The 21,411-nt window shown below is 47.6% G+C and overlaps 1 protein-coding gene across 3 annotated transcripts in view; it reads right to left on the reverse strand.

Moving 5' to 3' along the window:
• IGDCC4 (immunoglobulin superfamily DCC subclass member 4) overlaps window positions 1-21,411 on the reverse strand; it is a 79,594-nt gene that overhangs the window by 14,904 nt on the left and 43,279 nt on the right. For 2 of the 3 annotated variants that reach the window (XM_010717579.4, XM_010717582.4), the window contains exons 5-13: window positions 12,501-12,635; window positions 9,971-10,126; window positions 9,035-9,445; window positions 8,350-8,514; window positions 7,155-7,292; window positions 5,596-5,769; window positions 5,114-5,347; window positions 1,115-1,222; window positions 174-357 (exon numbers count right to left, since the gene is read on the reverse strand). In XM_010717579.4, the coding sequence (XP_010715881.2) occupies window positions 174-357; window positions 1,115-1,222; window positions 5,114-5,347; window positions 5,596-5,769; window positions 7,155-7,292; window positions 8,350-8,514; window positions 9,035-9,445; window positions 9,971-10,126; window positions 12,501-12,635 (1,705 nt within the window). The remainder of the gene's footprint in view (window positions 1-173; window positions 358-1,114; window positions 1,223-5,113; window positions 5,348-5,595; window positions 5,770-7,154; window positions 7,293-8,349; window positions 8,515-9,034; window positions 9,446-9,970; window positions 10,127-12,500; window positions 12,636-21,411) is intronic. The other variant, XM_010717580.4, reaches the window with a different exon arrangement.

The following is a 21,411-nucleotide window of genomic DNA, read 5'->3' on the forward strand; positions in this document are numbered from 1 at the left end:
AGAGCAACATTTCAGCAGCTCTGACTGTATCTATGACCAAAGCAGACATTTCCAGCATTTCAAACATCTGAGATTTTGCTCAGCACTGTGACTTCCCTGCAGTTTCCTCCCTCCTTGTGTTTATTCCTGATATGAGTAATACATGGCAGGTGAATCCTCAGCATTCCCCTTACCTTGTGTAGTACGTAACAAGAGAGGCATTTTTCAGGCCCCAAGGGCTGAAGCGCACGGTGTAGTTGACAATCTTGACAGTGGTGAAGTCAGGTTTCTTCCATCTGAGCCATATAGAAGTTGAGCTGTTAGACTCTGCATAGACTTGGACTGGAGGCAGCGGAGGACCCTTCTGCACAGGGGGATCTATGGTGGTGCAAGATGTAAAGAGAAAAGATGTAAAGAGAAAAGAGATGTGGGAACGTAAATGACAGTAAGGTACTGTCCCTTCCTGAAAGGGACATGGACACAAAACAGGGGAAAAAATACACCAAGGTTGTGAAGCCTGCAAAAAAAGGTGCCTCAGCATTATCATGCTTAACCTGTCTGTGTATGCAGCCCATCCATGTTTTTCTTTATGTGTGAAAAAATCCCACTGAAGATCCACACGCCTTGCTGGCACTGTCCTATTGTGGTGCACAGGAAGTCAGCCTCAAGGGCACCTACTCAACAGATTCACATCAGATAAGGAGGAGCACAGGCTCTTTGAACATCCCACAACAGACTGGCAGAGCTACAAATGGAGTCTGGGTCCTCGGAGCTTTTAATTTCTATGTAATGCTGTGAGAAAAGCGGTATCCTGCTCACTCATGTTCTTTAATGTTTACAGGCATACCTGGCATTTCTATGACCAGCCCTGAGCCACTAGCGGGGCCAGAGAGAGACCACGAAGGCTATTCAACTCTGCACAAAAACAATTCTAATGAGAAAGGGGGTAATTTGCTCTTTCCTCTCCTTCTCAGGACAACTCCTCCAATGCAACTGCAATGACTGTCCAAGGGAATTCCTTTATGTAGGGTCCTCTCTTGTTTTGCTAATGTTCCTCTTGAAGTCCTTCTTCTGTAACTCTTTTGAAGCCACATGCCAAACAGAAGAGACAGTCAACAAGCAGAGCATTCCTCACCTACTGCTGTTGCAGGCGCCTTTTCTGTTTTGCCCTTCCAAACTGCTGCATACCCATCTTCGTGCTTATTGAATGCCACCAGCTTCACCTCATAGAGCTTCCCAGGAGCTAGAAAAAAAATCAGTCAGGGTTTAACCAGGGTTATGTTTGTCAGCAGCCCTCCTCATTTAGACATGTTTTCTTAAATCTGACTCAAGAAAGCAGCTCTGATGGAGCTGAATTTGCTAAAACAAATCAGGACACACTTCCTCTTAGAGGCTTTTTGCACTCAAATACTGTCTCACAACTGGAGCATGTATTATCACAGCCACTCCCAAGCTCTCCATTCCCTTTTCACAGAAGTGATCAGCAGCAAATTGACTTTCTGCAGCCACCAAGGGGGCTAACCAGTGTCACAGCCTGTAGCACATCATCTCAGGATCTCCTGATTTTTCTCCCCTTTAATCTAACAAAGTCTCCATGGGAGTGGATGTGCTGTATTGCTTATTCTTGGAGTAAGAACATCCTTTCGTCTCTTCAAAATGCACCTCTTGTTTCTACAGTCCTGATTTACTCACTGCTGGGAGGAACTTGCTCTCTGGAAGTCCTTAAGCCGCCCATCACTGAAGTCACTTTGCCGTGCCAAGCAACATCAAAGGATTTTTTTCATGGAGACATTCGATTGAGAAAACAGACTGGGGCATCCAAAATTCTCAAATGACAGTCAGCAGCTCCTCCCTTCAGCCCATCAAGGAGCTCAGAAAGAGCACTCTGGACTATCTTTAGCTGAAGCGTGCTAATGAAGTTTGTTAATTTGGGACGTGCCCGTTCGTTCCCTGCCCTGATGGATCACTGCTCCCTTTGCCAGACAACATACGCAGAACAAACCCCTTCTTACTGATGCCAATTTTGTTATTACTGCACTCATTATGCTCCCAGAGGCTAATGGTACCAATTACCAAAGGCTCTCACTGCTCCACAACACATGTTCACGCTCAGAATATAAAAACAGTTCAGCCACATTTTTCTCCCTGAAAGAATCTCAAAAGCAAACAGAGTTCTGTCTGCCTCCAAAGCAATCTGATCTGCATTTCAAACTCACAGGAAAACACTCCAAACCCACACAAAGAGGAAAAGGCCAAAAGGGACTCGCCTTTTAAACAGTTGGGACCATAGACTTGATGGAACCAAGAACCCACAGCCCATCTCCTGCCAGCTTGAGCATTTGGCTGGGCTTTACTGGGACACGAGCTCATCACAGATGATGAGATCCAAAATGAAGAGGAAGAGCAAGCAGATGTGATGCAGCTGTGGGCAGCTCCTAGGAGGGAATGAAGTGAAGGGAAGGAGAAGTCCTGTCTCCATCCTTGTGTAGGATCAATACAGCAGACAGTTACACACGAAGCCAGAGCAGCTCTGCTACATGATCAAGCACTTCATATTCTGCAAACAGGGGTATTTTGGGCTTCTCAGTCAGAGGTTTGGCTTCAATTTTTATACACAGGCCCAGATGCTCAAGCTCTTAGAACTGGCAGACATAAAGCTCTATCAAGCTGTCAAGAAGCTAGTAGGCAGCATGAAAACAGATGTATTTCACTACATTCCATCATACATTAAATATAAGCAGAATAATCTAGTCCAGATCATTTCAAATCACTAATCTGGATGACTGTGTAATATATTCAATATGCTAAATATGTCGTTTCATTCAATTTTTCAAGGTGTTCATGTAGGCCAGATGCCATACCTTCCTCTGAGTGGGAAAACACCCTGATCTCCGGGGAGTCACTTGCAGAGGAATGCACTCTTCCTTCACAGTAATGTGGAAGACACATCAGATGCTTACTGTTTATTTTTCAGTCAGTGACGGCCCTGGTCATAACACACCATTACAAAGACTAACTGTAGAACACAGAAGCTGGCGAGAACTTCTCAGCAATAAGTTTCCCTGGCAATCCAGGACAACTTCCTTTGGGTTTCAGGGGATCATGAAATTGCTGTGTTTCTTCTGTAACTTTGAACAGCTGCCCACCTCTCTGACAGGATTTCAGCATATCTCCCCAGAGGAGACACAAAGAGACACCTTAGTGATGTCACTCCAAGGAGATATGGTTTCCTTCAGAGTTTAACAAGAGCACAGGAGAAAATATCTTCCATTGTTTCAGACAGCTCAAATAGAGAGAGCTGGGACATAAGCAAAATCAAGAAGCCAAATACCGGGGGGAAGAAGGATGAGGAAAAGGAAACTTGCAAGATAGAGAAAAGATGGTGGAGACAACTGGCACCAATTTATTAGCAAGACCAATTGGAGAGAGAATGAAACATGCTCTTGTCTCAACCTGCAATTTCAGCCACCTCACTTCTTCAGCAGCCCATCCCCTGAGGGCCAGTCTGGGCAAATCTCCCTCTCACCAGACAGCACCATCAGCAACTTGCACTGATATCAAGAGATATAGTGTTGCTTCTTACCCCCCTCCCTCACCTCCCACCTCTTTTTTTTTCCTCGTACTCTGAGGGATCTTAAGAGAAGTTTCCATTGCTGTGATTCCATGTGATGTGCCAGGAAGCCCCTCTGGCTGTTTCCCATCAGTCACATGCAACATTGTAAACTCTGTCAAGTCTGCCAGTCTGTCCTGAGACAGGTACCAGCTCCGCCTGCAGGACCCCCAAAGCAGATATAACCACCTGCCCTGGGGAGCTCTGTGCCTAAACCCTTCAAAATCCCAACCACTCCTCCTCCCTGCTCCATGCCCACACCCCTGTCTTTCACAGCACAGCCAGATTCTGACCCCTTTCTGTACTGTACACGTGCAGGAGGACATCATTCAGAAGGAATGGAAGAAACTCAAGACTTTCTTCCTGATACAATGATAGCTGATACACAACAGCCAAATCATAAGGAAACCATTAGGTCTTGACGGATGCCCAAATTTAAGGAAGTAATTACAGAAGAACAAGCAGCCTTCTCAGCATCGCCATGCCAGAGCATTTGGAACCAATTCAGCCCACTCCCGAGTCCCTCTGCTCACTGATTTGCCAGTGGTTTGAGCAGCACGTGAGGATGTTCACATGTGGTTTCCTCAGTGCAATAATTACAGACCTAAATTCTTCAGAGAAACTCGTAACTGTTAACACTCTCTGTGGCAGGATGGCTGCTGCACGACTGGAGTGCTGGAAACTCGCTCAGTGATGACACAAGCTGTTCTTCCAGGTGCTGCAGGCTGACCTTTACACCATGCATCACACATATGCTAGACACTCGCCCCTTGGTTTCAGCAACAGGCACAGATGAAGCATGAAGTGGGTGATGGAAGAGCTCTTAAGAAGCAGAATACTGCTTTAAGGACTCATCTGCCGTGATTCTTTTCATTCTCCATTCTGTATCAATCAGCAAGTCAATTAATTAGTACAATGAGATGTTAAAACATAATGTCTTATGGGAAAAAAACAAAGGCAGTCAGCCCAGCAGGTAAACCTAACTGCAATGCAGGCTTGTTCTCCAGCCAGACACTCTCCTATCTCTTTTCCTTTAGGGGAGGTGGAGGAGAATACTGACCCAAAATTAGCATGCTGTGAATTAACCCTTATCTGCATTCTAGCATAGAAACATTTCAAAAAGCATGAAATTGTGAAGATTCTTAGAAATATATATAGCCAAGAAGAGATCACTGTCCTAACTAGTGATTTTAATCCAAGCACTCTCATACTGACGTAGCAGTGAACAATAATTGATTCATATCCTTTCATTAGTATATGTTATGTATACTGGTATAGTCCTTACTTAAAAATACAATCGGGTTTCATCTGTTTCTTTCTTCTATACTCTTCTTAGAATATGTCCTAAAATGTCCAGACCACAAATTATTTTGAGTGCTCTTAGAAACAAATTCAGGAAGGTGCTCAGCTCATATTGTCATGGACCTACACAGCTGTAGGCAAGGAGAGAATCCTGGGGCTGCCATCAAGCGTGAAAGTCAGACCCTGGATTTCCATACCTATGCTAGGGTGTAACCAGCTCACCTAGTCGAGTCAGTTCATACTGCTTCACTTTCTTCTTTAGCTTTATGGGTCCTACGTCCCAGCTCTCATCTTCAGCACCATCCAGAGGGCTTTCATCACTGGACTCTTCCTGGCCCACCTCCCGGTAGTAGAGTTTGTAGCCTGATATCTGGGCATGGTTGGCTGGGGGTTGCCATGTAATCAGGAGAGACTCCATCTTCGCTCGGACTTTTAATTCTGTTGGTGCAAATGGAACTAGAAGAACAAGAAAAAAAAATGTTCAGTCACTTATCTCCACTACCAGCTACACATAGAAGGAGGAAAGACCCACTACCCAAGACATTCAGGGGCTGCTCAACAGAAAGTCAGAGGCAGGTGTTCTGCTCTAATCAAAACCAAGAGTATTCCCTAATGAACACAAGCATTTCTGGTTATGCCTCAAGTTCCCAATCTGAGAAATAACACCCTGCGTCCCCAACCCCCAGCAACACCCAGCCTCCTACCATGTGTCTGGTTGTCCCTGTCAGGAGTCCGATGCTGGGTCCACTCAGACGGGGCCCCATAGCCCACGCTGGTGCTGGCTGCAATGCGCACTTTGTACACTTTGTTGGGATGCAGCGAGTACAGAGTGATTTGTGTCTCATTTCCACCCACTTCAATGGAGTTAACCTGATCTGCTGGAACCAAGGTGACACCAGTGAAAAAGGGCTTTCCCAGTCAAAGTGTAGAAACAAACCCAGCAACAATCACATGGTCTACATGCACTCTTGCCACCAGGAAAATTGAGAACTGAAGACTGGGCAAAGCTGATATCCTGACTGACAACCCTTTTGTCACATTCAGAACTGCAGAGTGCCTTCAGCACCACTGAGCCTGCCTGGGGGCAGCTGTCAGAAACCTTGCTGCTGCTGACACAAGAGAAGAATGTCAGCACAAGCTGATGGGAACTGATGGCACTCACCGCTGTACTTAAATCGTCACCTTAATTTGAAGAGGAACCATCCAGCAGCCTTGCTTCTGTAAAATTCACAACCTCACCAATGCTACATTGAGGTTTGACTGCTCTGTTTTCAGCTTACCCAAATTCACAAGGAACATAACAGGAAATTTAAACTGAGAGTGACCTGAGATTTTAGCTGTAACAACTACTGGGTCTTGCTAGGATTCATCACGACTGTTGGTGGATGCACAGCTCTTGCTTTTCAGCTGCACTTGACCTAAGCTCAGCTGAGAGTGATGTCCTGATATGTAGCAGCATATTGCTGGGTGTGAACTCTGGACTGCAAATGTCTAAGGTTTTATGATCCCACAGAGGTGCATGCAGGCTCAAGGCAAAAAATAAAAATAAAAACAAAACAAAAACACAAGAGCTAGGAGTCACACTGCAGACTACTAATTCAGATAAACACACAGGAACATGTCCAGCACTTCACATTCCTCATTGTTCTCTTAGAAAGAAGCATAACCTTGGGAAGTGGAAGCTGCAGAGTTTTGATGATTTTAAAAGTGAATACCCAGAAACATTTGCAAAGCAAGCACACATGGAATCAGAACTGCATTCAGAACATGGAAGTGTTACCATCCCTGCTGAAGGCTTCTTAGAGTGGCTGACAATATAAAACCAGATAAAACTTAGCAACAGAGCAACACAACCTTACCAGGATACTTACATACAGATCATTGAGTAGTCTTGGTTTTAAAGGAAGCAAATGCATTCACCCTTCTTCCCCAGCTAGTACCAAGCTCTTCTCCCAAAATATAAAGCACACCAAAGGGCTGTTTATGCAAGCATTCAGGGGCAGCATAAACACACACCATCCTGTGGGCACTGGTTCCTCCACAACCACAGAAAAAAGCACCTCAGAGGAGTCCGAAGTGCACTGTAGCAGCACTGCTGTGACCACCACCAGCAGAGCCCAGATAAGGGAGGGCTGTTCTGCTGCTGGCAAAAATGGGTCCCTCCATTTTCAGTCTTGTACCTCTTCCCCTCAGCAAGACATGTTGTTAAAGCTGCTAGAGCAAAAGACAACCTTCCTCCCTTCAAACACACTTTTTTTCTTACCTTCCTTGATAGTGCAGTAGTCAATCTTGTACTTCGTTATCTTGCCATTACTCAGCTCCGGAGGAAGAGGTAACCACGTCACACGGATGTCACCAGGAGTCATGCTTGACAGGGACAGCTGAGGAGCAGCACTAGGAACTGAGAAAATGCAAAAGTAAGTCAGCAAAGGTAGTGACAGGACCTTGACACATCTCAGTTGGCTGGAGGCCACTACCTGGCACAACTGCTGGTGACAAGCTGTCATGGGGGATATCCAACATCCTACAGATCTCCAACAGCTCAGAGAACCAGAAGGAGCTTTCTGAGGAGGAGGGAAGGTGAGCTGCTCAACAGCTTCAACAGGCTGCTCAGAGCCTGCTGGCCACATCACACTGTGTTGCCACATCTAGGTGACCCTGCGTTAACTACAAACCAGGCAAGTTAACAGGCTGGTTAATCTGCCTGTGCGGTGTACCATGGAGCATCAAAGAGACACTAACTGACACTAAAGATACCAGGCTTCAGCTTGGTGATCCCCATCTCCTGGAGAATCACAGCTCTGTGCTGCAGGCAGCTTTCATGCTTTCAACTCAGCTTTTCAAGCTTCAGACACACACGTGTGAGACCATGCAGTGCTCTACATCAAAAGTATTAAAGCACACAATGCACCCCACAGCATAGCAGGGGCTTGCATGAGGTCTGCCAAAAACATTGCTTCTGTCTCTGTCCTGCAGTCTGTTGTGAGCTGTACATGTTCTCTGTCGGGCAGCAGTCCTTCTGGCACTCTGCCTTCACTGCTCAAAGAAATGCTACGTGATAAATGGCAAAATCAACACAAACTGACTCTTAAGCGACCCTACTTCAAGCCTGTTCCCAGCTCTACAAATTGTGATAGACATCTTTCTTCTGAGTTAAAATCATGTCTGGCCTAGCAGCAAGTTTGGAGCAATACCACATTACGTCAGTGAAAGTCCAGAGGACCTGAATGCAACAAGTCCCATTGTCAGCAAAGTCACTTTCATGCTCACCATCACCCAAGCCAATGATCAGATCAGGGTGGGTTTGTTTATTTCTACAAAGGATTTACAAGAAAAAGCTATAGGACATAGGTGTAGGCTTCCAGGAGTTGATACTATTCCCTACATCATCTTCAATACTCACCATGAAACAGGAAAGAATATCTTTTAGACACTAGTACCCATCTAATTCAACGCACCGTCCTCCAAGGTCTGAACAATTATGGAAGAGGAAGTCCGGCTGGCTCCAAGCTGAGAATACGCGACCACATAGAAGACATAGTTGGTGTTGGGTTCCAGGTCCTTGACTTGTAGTTCAGTGGTATCATTATTGACAGCAAACTGGTACTCCACGTTATCTGTTCCTAGAGTCAAGGAAACACCAATCAGCAGGTCAGTGAACTGCCAGGACACCGCAAGGTGCCACGAGTTGGAAGCAGAGACTTTCTAGCTTTTCTTAGTTTCTACAGTAACAGAACCTAGTTCCCAGAAAAAGAGTCTAGCTGCCACTGCAACTGCTTCCAGAAAGGGGAGAAAACACAACTTAGGAGATAGTTTGGGTAGTTTCCAAAGCATCTGGATGCACTGAAGCTCTTCCAGCCTTGTTGGAAGAGAAATGGGAGTATGGGAGTGGATGGAAGAGGCGTTGCAATCACCCAGCTACAGCAGCTTGAACTATCCAAACTAACACATCCAGTTCTTTGCCTTAAGCACAGTCCAACGACCCAGGGGAATTCCTGCCATTATAAAAGGCCCAATACTAAGGTGGGTCTCCTGTTGGTTTTGGAAGGATCTTCTGTGCCTAGAACCGGGGACACAGACCTTCATCCTTTATCACCACATCCCCGCAGCCACTGCCTGGTTGCACAGGCAGGTAACACCTACCCACAGCCCGCTGGTAATGTAACGAGAAGCCAATGATCTGCTCGCTGTTGTACTCTGGCCGCTCCCAGGACACTAAGACTGTGGTGCTGGAGAGGGAAACAGCTGAGACTTTCTTGGGAGCACTGGGCAAACCCTCCCGCACAATCACGGAGAGCTTGGCAGTGGCGCATGCCATGCCCAGGCTGTTCTCAGCCACGCACTGGTAGTAGCCAGCATCTTCCAGCCCGATCTGATTGATCACCAAGCTGCCGCTGCTCTGGACCTTCACTCGCCCATTGGAGAGGATGGCCTCGCCGTTCTTCAGCCAGTGAATGGTGGGGGCTGGCTCGCCCTCCGCCTTGCAGACGAATCGAGCCGTGCTGGCTCGGGTGCGCGAGATGGTTTCAGGAGCCTGGGAGATGCTGGGCGTAGCTGGGAGGAGAGAGGACAAATTAAAGCAGTAAGGAGGAGGGAAAGATAGCAGAGAAAATCCCTTCTCCTCCCCCCTCACTGCTATGTTTTATTCAGTAGCAGCTTTGCTTACAAGATAGGATTTGCCAGGCAGACTCTAGAGGCTTAATTTAGATTCTATCCAAAAGGAAAAATAAATTCCGTATCAATCATGCGCTGCATTCCCTGATCCTAGGCTGTTCTCCCTCCTGGATTCCACAATACTGAAAGTTAATTGCTGATACAGATTTCCACAGGGAAACCCTGGAGAACAGGAATAAGGCATAAAACGGTTCAGTAAATAGAAGGAACTAAACCCCAAATTAAAAAGGTTACATTCACCCCAAGAGCTATCCCAGCACAGGGCCTTCTGACTCTAACCTGGCTCCCTTCTTCCCCAGCAGGGGTCACAAACAACCTCGTGGAGAGCTCCGGATGCCAGAGCAGGTAATCCACGGCTACCTGGCAGCATTTCTCCCTGCAGCAGTTACTCTGCTCTCCACTCACCCAGGACCCGGAGCTCAGCCGCAGCTGTAACGAACTGCCTGGTCTGGGGTTTGTTAGCACGGCAAACGTATACTCCAGAGTGATGGGGCTGGCTGGAAGGAATGAGGAGGTTTGTCCGACCCAGCACGATCACATCTGTGGAAACAGGCTTTCCATCTGCAGGAAGAAACAAGCACAAATGCGGGAGGAAGTTCTAAGCAGAGACCCCAAATCCCAAACCCCAGCCCAAAGGAATATTAGTGCTGAAACATTCCTCAGCGCATGACTGAGCGTAGGTCAGCCCGAGTCAAAATTGCCTCAAGGTTTAGTTTAGCAATAATCAAAAAAGTCATGTTTCAAATCAAAATAATCTGTAGTGCAAAGAGTGTGCCTGGAATGAGATCCTCTAGGAATAGCACATTTGAGGGAATGCTATGCTAGCATACTCTTTGGAAAAGCTGCCAGATCTCCTTGCTGACTCCCATGCACAAATGCACATCTCTCCTCATTGTGTTAATGCAAACGTCAGAGAATACTGAACTGCTAATGACTTGGGGTTCTTCCATCTTCTAGGTCCTGGAAGTGAACCCAAATTTAGGCAAGACAGCTTGTGGAGAAGAAGGAAGTGTCCTGAGCCAAGAGCTGGAGTTTGGGCAAACGCAGCATGGCCAAGGAGAGGCACAGCTGGGCAACCGAGAACCCAAAGCCAGCTCTGGCAAGAGTTACTGAGTTGAGAGAGCCTGCCAGTTTACACAGTATCTGCAAACATTACCTCTTGTCCCTCTCCAGCTGCAGATACATGGGTGTCTCAAGCAGCAAAACCTACATCACTCCTCTGCCCTCAAAGACTCAGCTGAATCAGAGCAGCTGTGCCTACTTAGCACCATCAGCAGGGAACAAAGCTGTGATCGGATTCTCTGCCCCCTCCATTTATTTCATGGAGCTTCAGGTGGCCTCACAGTTCAGTGGTTGCACACTCACAGGAGGAGAGAATCAGCACACCCCACTAGCACAGGAGCAGTCTGAAAATCCAACCCCAGATGGTAGCAATTAGCTGACCCCACCAGGGCTGGCAAGAGCCAAACTGACAACTTGGAGATAGAATCCTGTGTTACCTACATGACTAATCCTCCAGCAACCCAGCCTGCTCCTTACTCCTGTCTTCCTTGCATAACACAGAATTGCTATTGCAATTAACCCATCCCTTCCAATCTGAAGAGTCTATGCTGGAAAGCAGAGGAGAACAAGCAAACACTTGAAAATAGCAAAGCACTTGAATGCATGCAAGGAACTGCTTCAGCAGCCAGTTCAAGGAATTGTAGAATCCTTAGAGTTGGAAGGGACCTTTAAAGGTCATCTAGTCCAACTCCCCTGCAATGAACAGGGACATGCACAGCTAAATCAGGTTGCCCAGGGCTTGATCCAGCAATTCCCTTCCCATTTCTTTCCCTCAATTAATAAAAAATAAAAAAATCATAGCAATAATTAGCTTTGATAATATCTACTCTGAGCATCAGCAGTATCCAGTATTGCAAAAAATGGTGTAGCATGGGAAAAATGGTAATTTCTAATTGTGAAGCACACAGGATAAAACAGAAACATTGCTGCCAGAACATGTAATCCTCACTGATTTGATTTCCCAAGTTGTGTCCTGTGAGACTGTTTTTGCTCCTTTTTTGAAGGGAAGAGGAAATATTTGTGTACACTAAAAATCACTGCCTGTGGACAAGTCTGGGCTGAAGACCAACCACAGTGAATGGTTACAGGGGAAAGGAGTCTTAAATCATGAGTCGGATTTGTGAAAATAACTGAGAGCCTTTTCTGGGAGAGAATCAATCCCTGAGCTGGAAATGGCCTCAGTCAGAGCCTCTGAAGCATCGGATGATACGACACTGCTGAAGTGACACTTGTGACTCAGGCTGTCAGCTCTGGGTAACCTATGCCAGTCTGGCTCATTTGTACACCTGTAATGAGAACTGAGCATCTTCTCAGCTTCCCATTATGATGGGGAAAACAAAACCAGAAAAAAACGAAAGCCATTAATTTGAACACAGTAGGATTTTAGAACAAAAACCTCCCAGCAACACTCCCAGCTCACAGCTACTCCAATGATTAACAGATCTTATCCTGTTTTATAATCCTCCAAGATAATACAAGTTCTTTCTCCAAGGCAATGGCAGATTCCACAGAGTCCCCACTAAGCTCTGAGTCACCAGAGGAGTGGCTCAGGCCGGAGCCCATCTCACGACCTTTACTACTGCTCAAGCTCCTACACTGCGTATGACTACTTTAGATCCAAAGGCATCCAGACACCAAAACTTTGTATATTTCACAGGCCAAACAGATAGGATGTGAATTGCGTGCTTTGTAACCTTCCCAATTTAATCAATAATTCCAGTTATTAAGGACATCCTACACCATGACTCCACCTGCATCATTAGGCAGCAATGTAAAAGGCCCTCATCTTGTCCCACTGATTTGTTTGCCTTCTAACAAGTTTTGAAAATGATTGCCCAGGTTCCTCCTGCTCCTTTCCATCCCTTGCACTCACCCTGCCGTATCCAAGAGACAAATGGGGTGGGATCAGCAGCTGCCATGCACTCCATCACCACGCTCTCCCCTGCCACCACCGTGGTGTTCTCCGGAGCAGCAATGATGGTGACATCTCCTCCTGCTGGCTGGGAACCTAATGCCAAAAACAAAAGAAAAGGCTGTTCTTCACTGGAGAAGTGTGTAGAGATGCACAACACACCAGACCCCGTCGTGCTCCCCTGTTGTCTCACGTGTGTTGTCTCATGCCTAGCTGGAGGAAAAAAATAAGTCTTGTTTTTATGTGACAGCATTGTTTTCTCATAGGATATGAACACAGAGGAGCCCTAAAGATTTATTCTCATCATATCAACACCAGTAGAAGTTAGTATCAAGATTTTCTCATGGAACATAAGAAGAGTTTCAGCCCAGACTGTTCATCAGGTGTTGCTAATTTGTTTGTTAATCAGATGGCACTTAGGGACATGGTTTAGCAGGCATGGTGCTGATGGGTTGATGGTTAAACTTGATCATCTTCGAGGTCTTTTCCAACCTCTAATTCTAAGACACCACTATCCTCATGCACAGCAACTGCTCAGGACACAGCGTATCTTTTGCCAAGGCACTTTAAGAGTTCAGAAAGAATCTAACATCTTGGCTAAAGAAATTCTGATACCCAGACGTGTTGTGAACTGCAACAAACAGAGGTCAAGACTCAGTGCCCAGGCCTTCACCTCAGGGCACAGAGACTGACTCAGTCACTCTGCATCCGGAGGAGAGCATGCTATTTAGCTGATAGGTGCAAAGACAAATGGCCGACACATAAAATCAAGCAACATTTACATGAAGATTTATAGGCTACATTGCACAATTTCTTGAGAAAGGGATAGAGATTTTTTGCTTGAAATGAACCTTCTGTGTCTATCCACTACTGAGCAGAGGTTAAGGGAAGGTTAAGGAAATGCCTTTGCAGCGGCCAGATTTCTGTTGTCAGATTAAAACAATCAGAGCACGCTTGAGAAGACCAGACTGTTCATGACCTTCGACAGCAGCAAGGTTCTTTTTTCCCAGCTCTCCCAGAAACATTCAACTCTGAGGGACGCTGTTGTTGTTGTCCTCAGGAAGGGAGAAATAACTGCAGAGGAATCACGTAGCATGAGGAATTCCTGAGCCTGGTCCAGGTGCTCCCAGGATTGAGCAGAGAAAGCTGTGGGCAGCAAGTCCAACCAGATCAAAGCAGCTTTTTGCACCACCTGCAGTTAAGCCTACTGTCTCAGGATGCTGCAGGGTTTAAAACAAAGAGGTTCAGGCAAACTCATGAAGGACACACTTACCAGGATGGTTAAATCAAAGCGCTCACTGCAGTCCCCAGGCCAGGATGTCCCTACATCTCCAACTGCCAGACACTGAGATATCCAAGGAAAGCACCATGCCCTCCTTGCGCTGTTTCTAATCTACTTGCCTTTTGTGGCTGCTATGCCTGCACACCGCAGCACCCAACATGTTGTGCTCAGCACATCTCCAGCCTCGCTGCCATCTGCTCAGCGCATGAGTCTTACCAAAGAGAGTTGGTATCACTGCGATTTTCTTTCAGCCCATACAGATGCGAAAGGAATTTCCATCTGTAGTAGGATGAGTATTAGAAGTTGTGAGTAGAATTGCCAAGGCAGAGCAGGGAGAGCAGGAGCCTGTGCTTGACCAGCAGATGGAAGCAGAGACCGAGGAGTGCCTGCAGCCCCCCCAGCTGGGGCCATGGCTGGGCACACCGAGCTGCACCCCAGCCCTGTGCAAACACCAGCAAAAAGAGCTGGCTGCACTGGCTAGGGCTTTGCTCTGTTCTATTACACTTGCTATGCATATCACTCACACTTGCAGATGCTTTCAGCCTAACAGCCATCACATCCAGCTGCAGCAGGACAACCTGGGGCAGGACGGGAGCAAGGAGTTATGTCAAAACGTGGTGGGTTCAGGGACCTCATCTCCACACAGGTCAGAGCCCTGGTCTCCTGCAGCACCAGCGCTGGGTTTCAGAAGTACTGAGCCAGAAATGGGCTAAATGTAAACCAGGCCTGAGAGCTTCCACAAGAGACACGTAAGCTGGAAGCTCAGAGAAATACAAGGTTCTTTAGAATGGCAGCTTTTGTTTAGCTCCAGTTCCAGTTCAGCAAAGCACTAAAATCCACAATTGGTCATCGGTCCTGTCCACAGGAACACACCAAGGGCTCACTGCTCTGACAGCATTAAGAGCAACTGCAGCCACAGGGACCTGCAGCTCAACCATCCTGGTCTGAGGCAGCCAGGAGTCAGGACTCAGCCTCAAAAAACCCAGTGGAAAAACAGTTCAGATGCCAGGTCTGTTTGTCACCGATTGCTACTGAAATCATATCACAAAAGTAAACAATCCTGCTTGCTTTTCCAGTACGTTCCTCAGTATGCACATGGATGAATGCCCCATGCACCTCTTACACGCAGGGGCAGCTCTCTCCAGCTTTGCATTTTGCAGCGCAATCCTGTAAGTCAAGAGCCCCTTAAACAGCATCCTTTAGAGCTCATTTTTCTCTTGCTATCTCAACAGGCCAGCTGGATAGGATGGAGCTCAGGTTAACTGCTATGAACTGGGTTTGGTTTGGTTTGAAGAGTTCCCAAAAAGAGTACTCAGTAACCAGGAAAACCTCTGCTCAGGGCCGTATGACAAACATCAAGAGCAAAACCAACTTCAGTTTTTGTCTCCACTGCCACTGAAATAATTTCAGGTCAAGAGGGAACGCTGTTAGAACCAAAGGAAAAGGGAGCTGCAGTTTCCAAGACATCTTTCACTGCCTGAACAAAACAGGTCACTGAACACATCTGCACCATGCAGTCTGTTTCGGAGTACTAAAAGCTTCTACAGCGCTGCTATTTTAAAACTTGGGGTTTGAGATTCCTCTCCCAGTCCCCAGCTTTGTTTTGTCTCTCCAAGCGGCAGGGCTGCTCTAGGCAAAAGCTCTGCACAGCCCAAGGCACAAGCCGTGAATTCTTAGAAAAGCTCACCGTCACTGCTGCCTTTGCAGACTTGTTGTCCTTCTGAATCAATTTTGCTGAACGAGCAGAGCTCTGGGCACTGGGAAGTGCTGAGATGAAGGCGCTGCTCCTGCACATTTTGCCACCCTGTGTCCAAGTTTGTGTCTGCACAGGGAGACACAAGGTTGCCATCTCAGCATAAGGGACAAGACTTACTGACAATATGCAGAAATACTTCCAAGTGTCCCCTAGGTTTTCCTGTTCACAAGTGACTCAATGCAGCTGATTTTTCAGCATTTATGCATTTTTCCATCTTCCCATCACAAGTCAGTACAGTCAGGCTAAATTCAGGTGCTCCACTCCTTCACACCATCACTCACACAACATGAAGTGTAGCATCAGGTGCAGTGTAGAAATCAAATGGATGCAGCAAGGGGAGCACAGGAGGCTCTGCGCAAGACGCCCAGTATAAGAAACAGTTCTGTAGACTCTCAAAGAGAAGAGAGACTGAGCAGGGTTGTGAAGGGAGGCACCATGGGGAGCTGCTCGGGACAAAGCACAAAATGTTTATTTGAAGTTTGAGCTTGAGTTATAAAATACAGCAGCAATCCGAAACTCTCAGAGCCTACAAGCCGGCTCTGCCTCCAGAGCATCCATAATTCATCAGCTCTCTTCTCCCTCCTCCCCGCTTTTCTTTGCGCAGAGCATCCGCTAAGAATTCAGGCACAGCAACAGGAGGAAAATGGTTTCTGTTCAGCCAATTTGTGACGGTTGTTTGCAGTGACAAGAAGATGATTCTGGTCGGGAACTAACATGTCTTCTCCTGCTTCCATAAACACCCTGCCTCAGCAGAACTGCTGCAGGTGAAACATGACTTGAGTGGAGTCACATTCAGCTCTCAGCTGTCAGCAGTTCAAGAGTTGGAGACACCCGGTGATCAAGGAACAATCTTCTGCTCAGAGAACTTTCTCACCCTCTCCAGAGGAGGAGCATGAAACCTTATTCATCCCCGCAAATCTCCTCCGGGAATAGATCCTAGCACTGAGCAGCTGTTCATTAGGGAAAGTCAGTGCTGTCACTGCTGTTATTCTGCAGACAATAAAGGAGCAAATTACCCATTGCAAAGCACACACCTTCAAAAATGCAAGCGCAGTGTTTGCTGAGCACGACCCACTCCCACACCCAGCTCTCAGCTCACAGACCTCCTGGATCACACAGGGAGAGTGGTGACAGCAGCCACAGAAGAGAACAACATCCTCCACACCCATCTTCCTCCTCTGTTCACGCTGTCCTGGGAAGTTATCTGTGATTTATTTCTACTTCTGGTCTAGACCCAGAACAGTACAAAATCTCTAGGCAGGATGCTTGCCAAACCGTATACTGACACACTGATGTATCTGCTTTGGGGGCAATACCAGTGACATCAGGTCTCAAAGTTGAGCATGCAAGCAAGAGTTTCTTCTTTTGCAGCTGCTCTCACCTGAGCTCAGCACCACTTCACAGTAAGGAGCCAAGGGAGGACAACCCCAGTGGCTTTCAGAACAGCCTCAGTACAGCTCCTCACATGCCCTAGCAGCCAGGCTTCCCCCACACGTCATGAACCAAGTGCTACCTCCTCTCCACAAAAGCAGCTCTCGCAACCACGCATCCTTTCCAAAAATTACTATTAGCTTCTCTGAGCCTACTCCTGCCCTTTTGCTACACCATTCCCTGTGGTTCTTTGCATCCAAGCTCTGTTTTCCTTCATTAGTGCATCTGGAGATGAGTAACTTTTGCTTTCAATACAACAGGCTCAGGAGCTTTTGGATATGCATCTCAGAGGCTCAAAGGAACAACTCCAGTACTAACCACACCTAAGCACTGAGACTGCAAAAGTCTTCCCACTGTGATCTAGCAGCACCAATGCCCATAGCTTCCATCACTATAAATGTTCATTTCTTCCCTTCTCAGGGGCTGCAGTGGCACAAATCCAACATGGAAAAGCAGATGAAAAGGAACTGCTTTTTGCTTGGCTTGAGAGAAACAGCCCGGAAAAGGCTTTCCCCAGCTCCTAGTGCCCTGCATGGAGCTTGGGAGCACACGGTGACAGCCCAGACACCAGAGGGGCCAATGGGCACTCCTCCTTCATTCCTCTCAACTTAATACAACTGAGAGATTTCAGCCCAGGAACTGCTTGTAACCAGATGCCCAGGAGAGGCTGAACAGTGGCAAGTTTCCAGGAACTGCCCAGCATTTTTAGGGGGCTTTCTCCCACCCAAACCATGGAGCAATTGGAGTACAGAGCTTTATACATCCAGGGGATGTTCAGCTCTGCTGCAAAGCAGCCGGAGCGTGCTTTGCCCACCACTCCTCCTCCTGTAAAGCTGTCAACATTGGCTCTCTGTTTGCGTACACGCAGTTGGAACTGCTCTTCATTACGCCAAGAGGGACTGGAGCCAGCCAGACTGCACGAGGAATTCCTGCTTGCTTCCCCAGTGAGTGCTTGGAAGCGCCCACGTTTCGCTGCTCCGCGCAGGAGCCAGGCAAAATAAACAGGAGCTGAGAGCCCCACGGCACGGAGCGGCTGCCAACCAGCACTGGGGTTCTGCTGCTTTCCTGTTGGAGGCCTCAGTTAGCTGAGGGGCTGGGGAGCTGGGCCATGCGTCTACATTTGCAGAAGCCTGAAGATATACTGCATAGAGCTTTGAGAGGCAGAAGGCAACAAACGCAAGTGTTCGAGTGTCACTGATAATGTCAGCACTGCAGATAAAAACTATCATTTAATAAGCTTTTAACCAGTCCTGGCACCTTTTCATAGATCTTCACGTAAAACTCCTTGTCAAGAAGTCCCTCAGTGCGCATCAGGATTTAACCCCCAGGTCAGACGAGAGGTCTGCGAAAGAAAGGAACGCAGCAGCACTGCCTAGGGGTATCTGAAGCCCTTTGCAGAAGGCAGAGCAGCCCCCAGCCCAGCTCCCTGCCGTAACCCACCCCACAACCCAGACAGCTTAACCCAAACAACCCTGGGGCCCCGAGCCTGCCAGCCTCTGGGATTCAGCGGGAACATTCCCACATTTCTTTAACCATCATAACTGATTATACCAGCTCTGTGTGTAATTAAAGTGTGACAGAGGGGCTTCAGAGCAGAGCACAGGACACAAAGGCTGTCCTGTAGCTGCTTTCACCACCTAACAGAGATCCTCACAAGTATGGTTAGTTAGCTGACGACTGCTCTGTGCTAGGCAAAGCAGCCTGTCTCCATGTTTTGGCTCTGCCTTCAGGCTACCGTGCAGGCAAAAAACTTGCTTGTCTGCACCTGCCTAGCCAGAGCTGCAGGCAACATCACTCCTGGGTCGGAGGGGTCACCCCTGCACTGAGCACAGGAGAGAACACCTGTGGCAGAGCACGGGGTGGACTTGTCACATACCCTGACGCCAGCCAGCCCTTTCCCAGAGGGATTCTCCAGGAGAACATATCCAATTTCCAGGATGCTGCAGGCAAAACTTCCCAGAAAAAACAAGCTGTAAGGTAGGCAAAGATATTCTGCTACCTTTCCTGCAGAAAAGAGATAGAGACACGGTCAACAGAAGGCCTTTCTGGCTCATTCACACATTCACAAGCCCTGGAACGCCTCCTTTCTCAGTCAGCCCAGCTTGTGTTAGTGCCCGGAGCCATTTCACTCCGCTAACTTCCTGCCTGTGCTCAGAGGCTGACATTTCACAGGGACTGACACCTATTTCATCAGATCTATTTGCAATTCAGATCTACTTGCAACATTGGATCTATTTGCAATTCATGTAATCTGTACCTCTAGTGACAGCAGAGAGGGAACAGGCTGGAGGCCCCAGGCTGTGCAGAAGGACACAGCCTGCTTTCTTTGTCACCAAGGCTTGTGCTTTGTCCCACTCCTGCTGCCAGCTACGGGCACTCATGTTACCATCGTGCATGGCTTTGAAAAGAGAAATTACCTTGTGGTGTGGTCTCCTGATGCCAGGTATGCAGAATGCTTCCTACAAGCTATGCTTCAAACACACAACACACTGGGATCCTACAATAACACAGTCTGGCAGCAAATGACGACTGCCAACTTGGAAGGAAGAGCTAAAAGCAGATGGCTGCATCTGCATTAACTCAGGACAATGCAAATCTGTTTTTCTAGGAAAAGTCTGGAAGGAAAGCTGGCTTTCTACAGGGAAAGATCATTAGTGGTATCCATATTTTGTGTCAAACGGCTTCAGTTGGACACTTGCTGGAGTGCTGCAGCGATTCCCAATCTGTCTCAGGCAGTGCCCGAAGATAGAGTGCTCAGTAACACCACCTGCCCCGATCCCATCCCTCTCTTCTGCTTTTCACTCTCCTCCACAATTCATGCAGCACTGCTCCTCAGCTGCACTGGACACAGAGTTGGGCAAGAGCATCTCTTGCTGAGAACAAGGCCTTAGGTCTGCCCCACATCCAAAGAAACAGGACCACAAGCTTTGCTATGTCTCTGGACACTCACAGCATCCTCACTCGAGCTGTTAGGATACTGTAAGCACTGCAGGGCACCACTAACAGCCAAGGCTCTGCAGTAACACAGGCAATTAATAATTAACAAGTGCCATCAGGAACCCAACCACATCCACCTTGCTGTCCCGCAGCCCTTTGCAAGCTGCTGACCTAATTATTATCTCTATTCTTAGCTGCCTCCCAGGCTCAGCAGGCAGGTACAGCTGCTTTACATGCCCTGGGAGAGGCCAGGTGCAGTCCTATAGTGCTGCTGTGATGTGCCACAGGGATCCACCAGCACCAAAAGACTCCCAGAGGAGAGCTGGCTGCAGTCTGCAGCTTAAACACTGCTTCAGCCAGAGCCTTACCAAACACCAGCTCTTATTTCAAAAAGCCTCAGAAGTGCAGTGCATGTGGACTATTAAGAGCTGCAGGTGGAGAACAAGGAGGACTGCAAACCACTCCCAAATCCAGCCAGCTGCGATCTCTAGAGGCAGAGCTGCCTGTAACACAAGAGCCGAGCCAACCCCAAAAACTGCTGTGTGTGGGGGATACCAGTTTGCCCTCAGGACCTGGAAACAGCCCACCTATTCCCTGCCTCACATCTCTAGTCCTGCTCGATTATCCTTGACACCTCTGTTGCCACTCACTTTGGTGCCAACCCCAGGTTTAGCTGTTCTGCTTAATAGGAGGTGAGGGCTCTGAGTTTTCTATCAAACCCTCTGTCACCGCGGGCTGCTGGAGCTGTCAGAAGCACAGCATATCATAGCCCTGCAGAACTTCACAGACAGCTGATCTGAAATTCCCCCTCTGGCTCTCGGGAACAGGCTGCTGATGCTCGAGCTATGGGAAATTCTCTCTCGGCGACCTGCATGGTGCGATGTGTGCTGGCCCCAAACTGACCCCAGTCAAGGAAAGAGCTGGGTGTTTGGGTGGGTGTCTGCTAAGTGTCTGCACTAATCTTCACAAGTTTCACCAAAAATCTGTGGTCTCAGTCCTGCTCCATGTCTGCTTGAAGTCATCGGTATTGTGAGGCTCAGTAAAGGGAGACAGAATGAAGTTTGCAGTTCATCTTAAGCAGAAGGTCACTTTTAGTTTGCAGATTCATTTATTAAGCTAGAAGAGTGTACATCTCCTCCTTCATCTTGCCATCCTCTAAATTCATACTTACTATGGTTGGTTTAGCATCTTCTACTGCAAAGGAAGAATCAAGAGCATTTTTCACATCCAGCAGATCTGATGCGTGAACAGCTTCAGCTACCTGCAGAAACCTGAGCTGGGAAATGTGTGCAAACAGAGTCCTTGTGGGTTAGAATTTGGGATGCCAAATGCAGAGCAAATCCCTGCTTAAGAGCCAGAGGGAGAAGAAAACCAGGATGCTACACAAGAACAGAGACAGAGGACAATGCTCAGCGGAAGAGACAAGGAACACGGACACAGCAGTTGCAGACTGAAGCTGGGATACC

This window comes from Meleagris gallopavo, chromosome 12 (genome assembly GCF_905368555.1).
Source record: "Meleagris gallopavo chromosome 12, MGAL_WU_HG_1.1, whole genome shotgun sequence".
Classification (NCBI taxonomy): domain Eukaryota; kingdom Metazoa; phylum Chordata; class Aves; order Galliformes; family Phasianidae; genus Meleagris; species Meleagris gallopavo.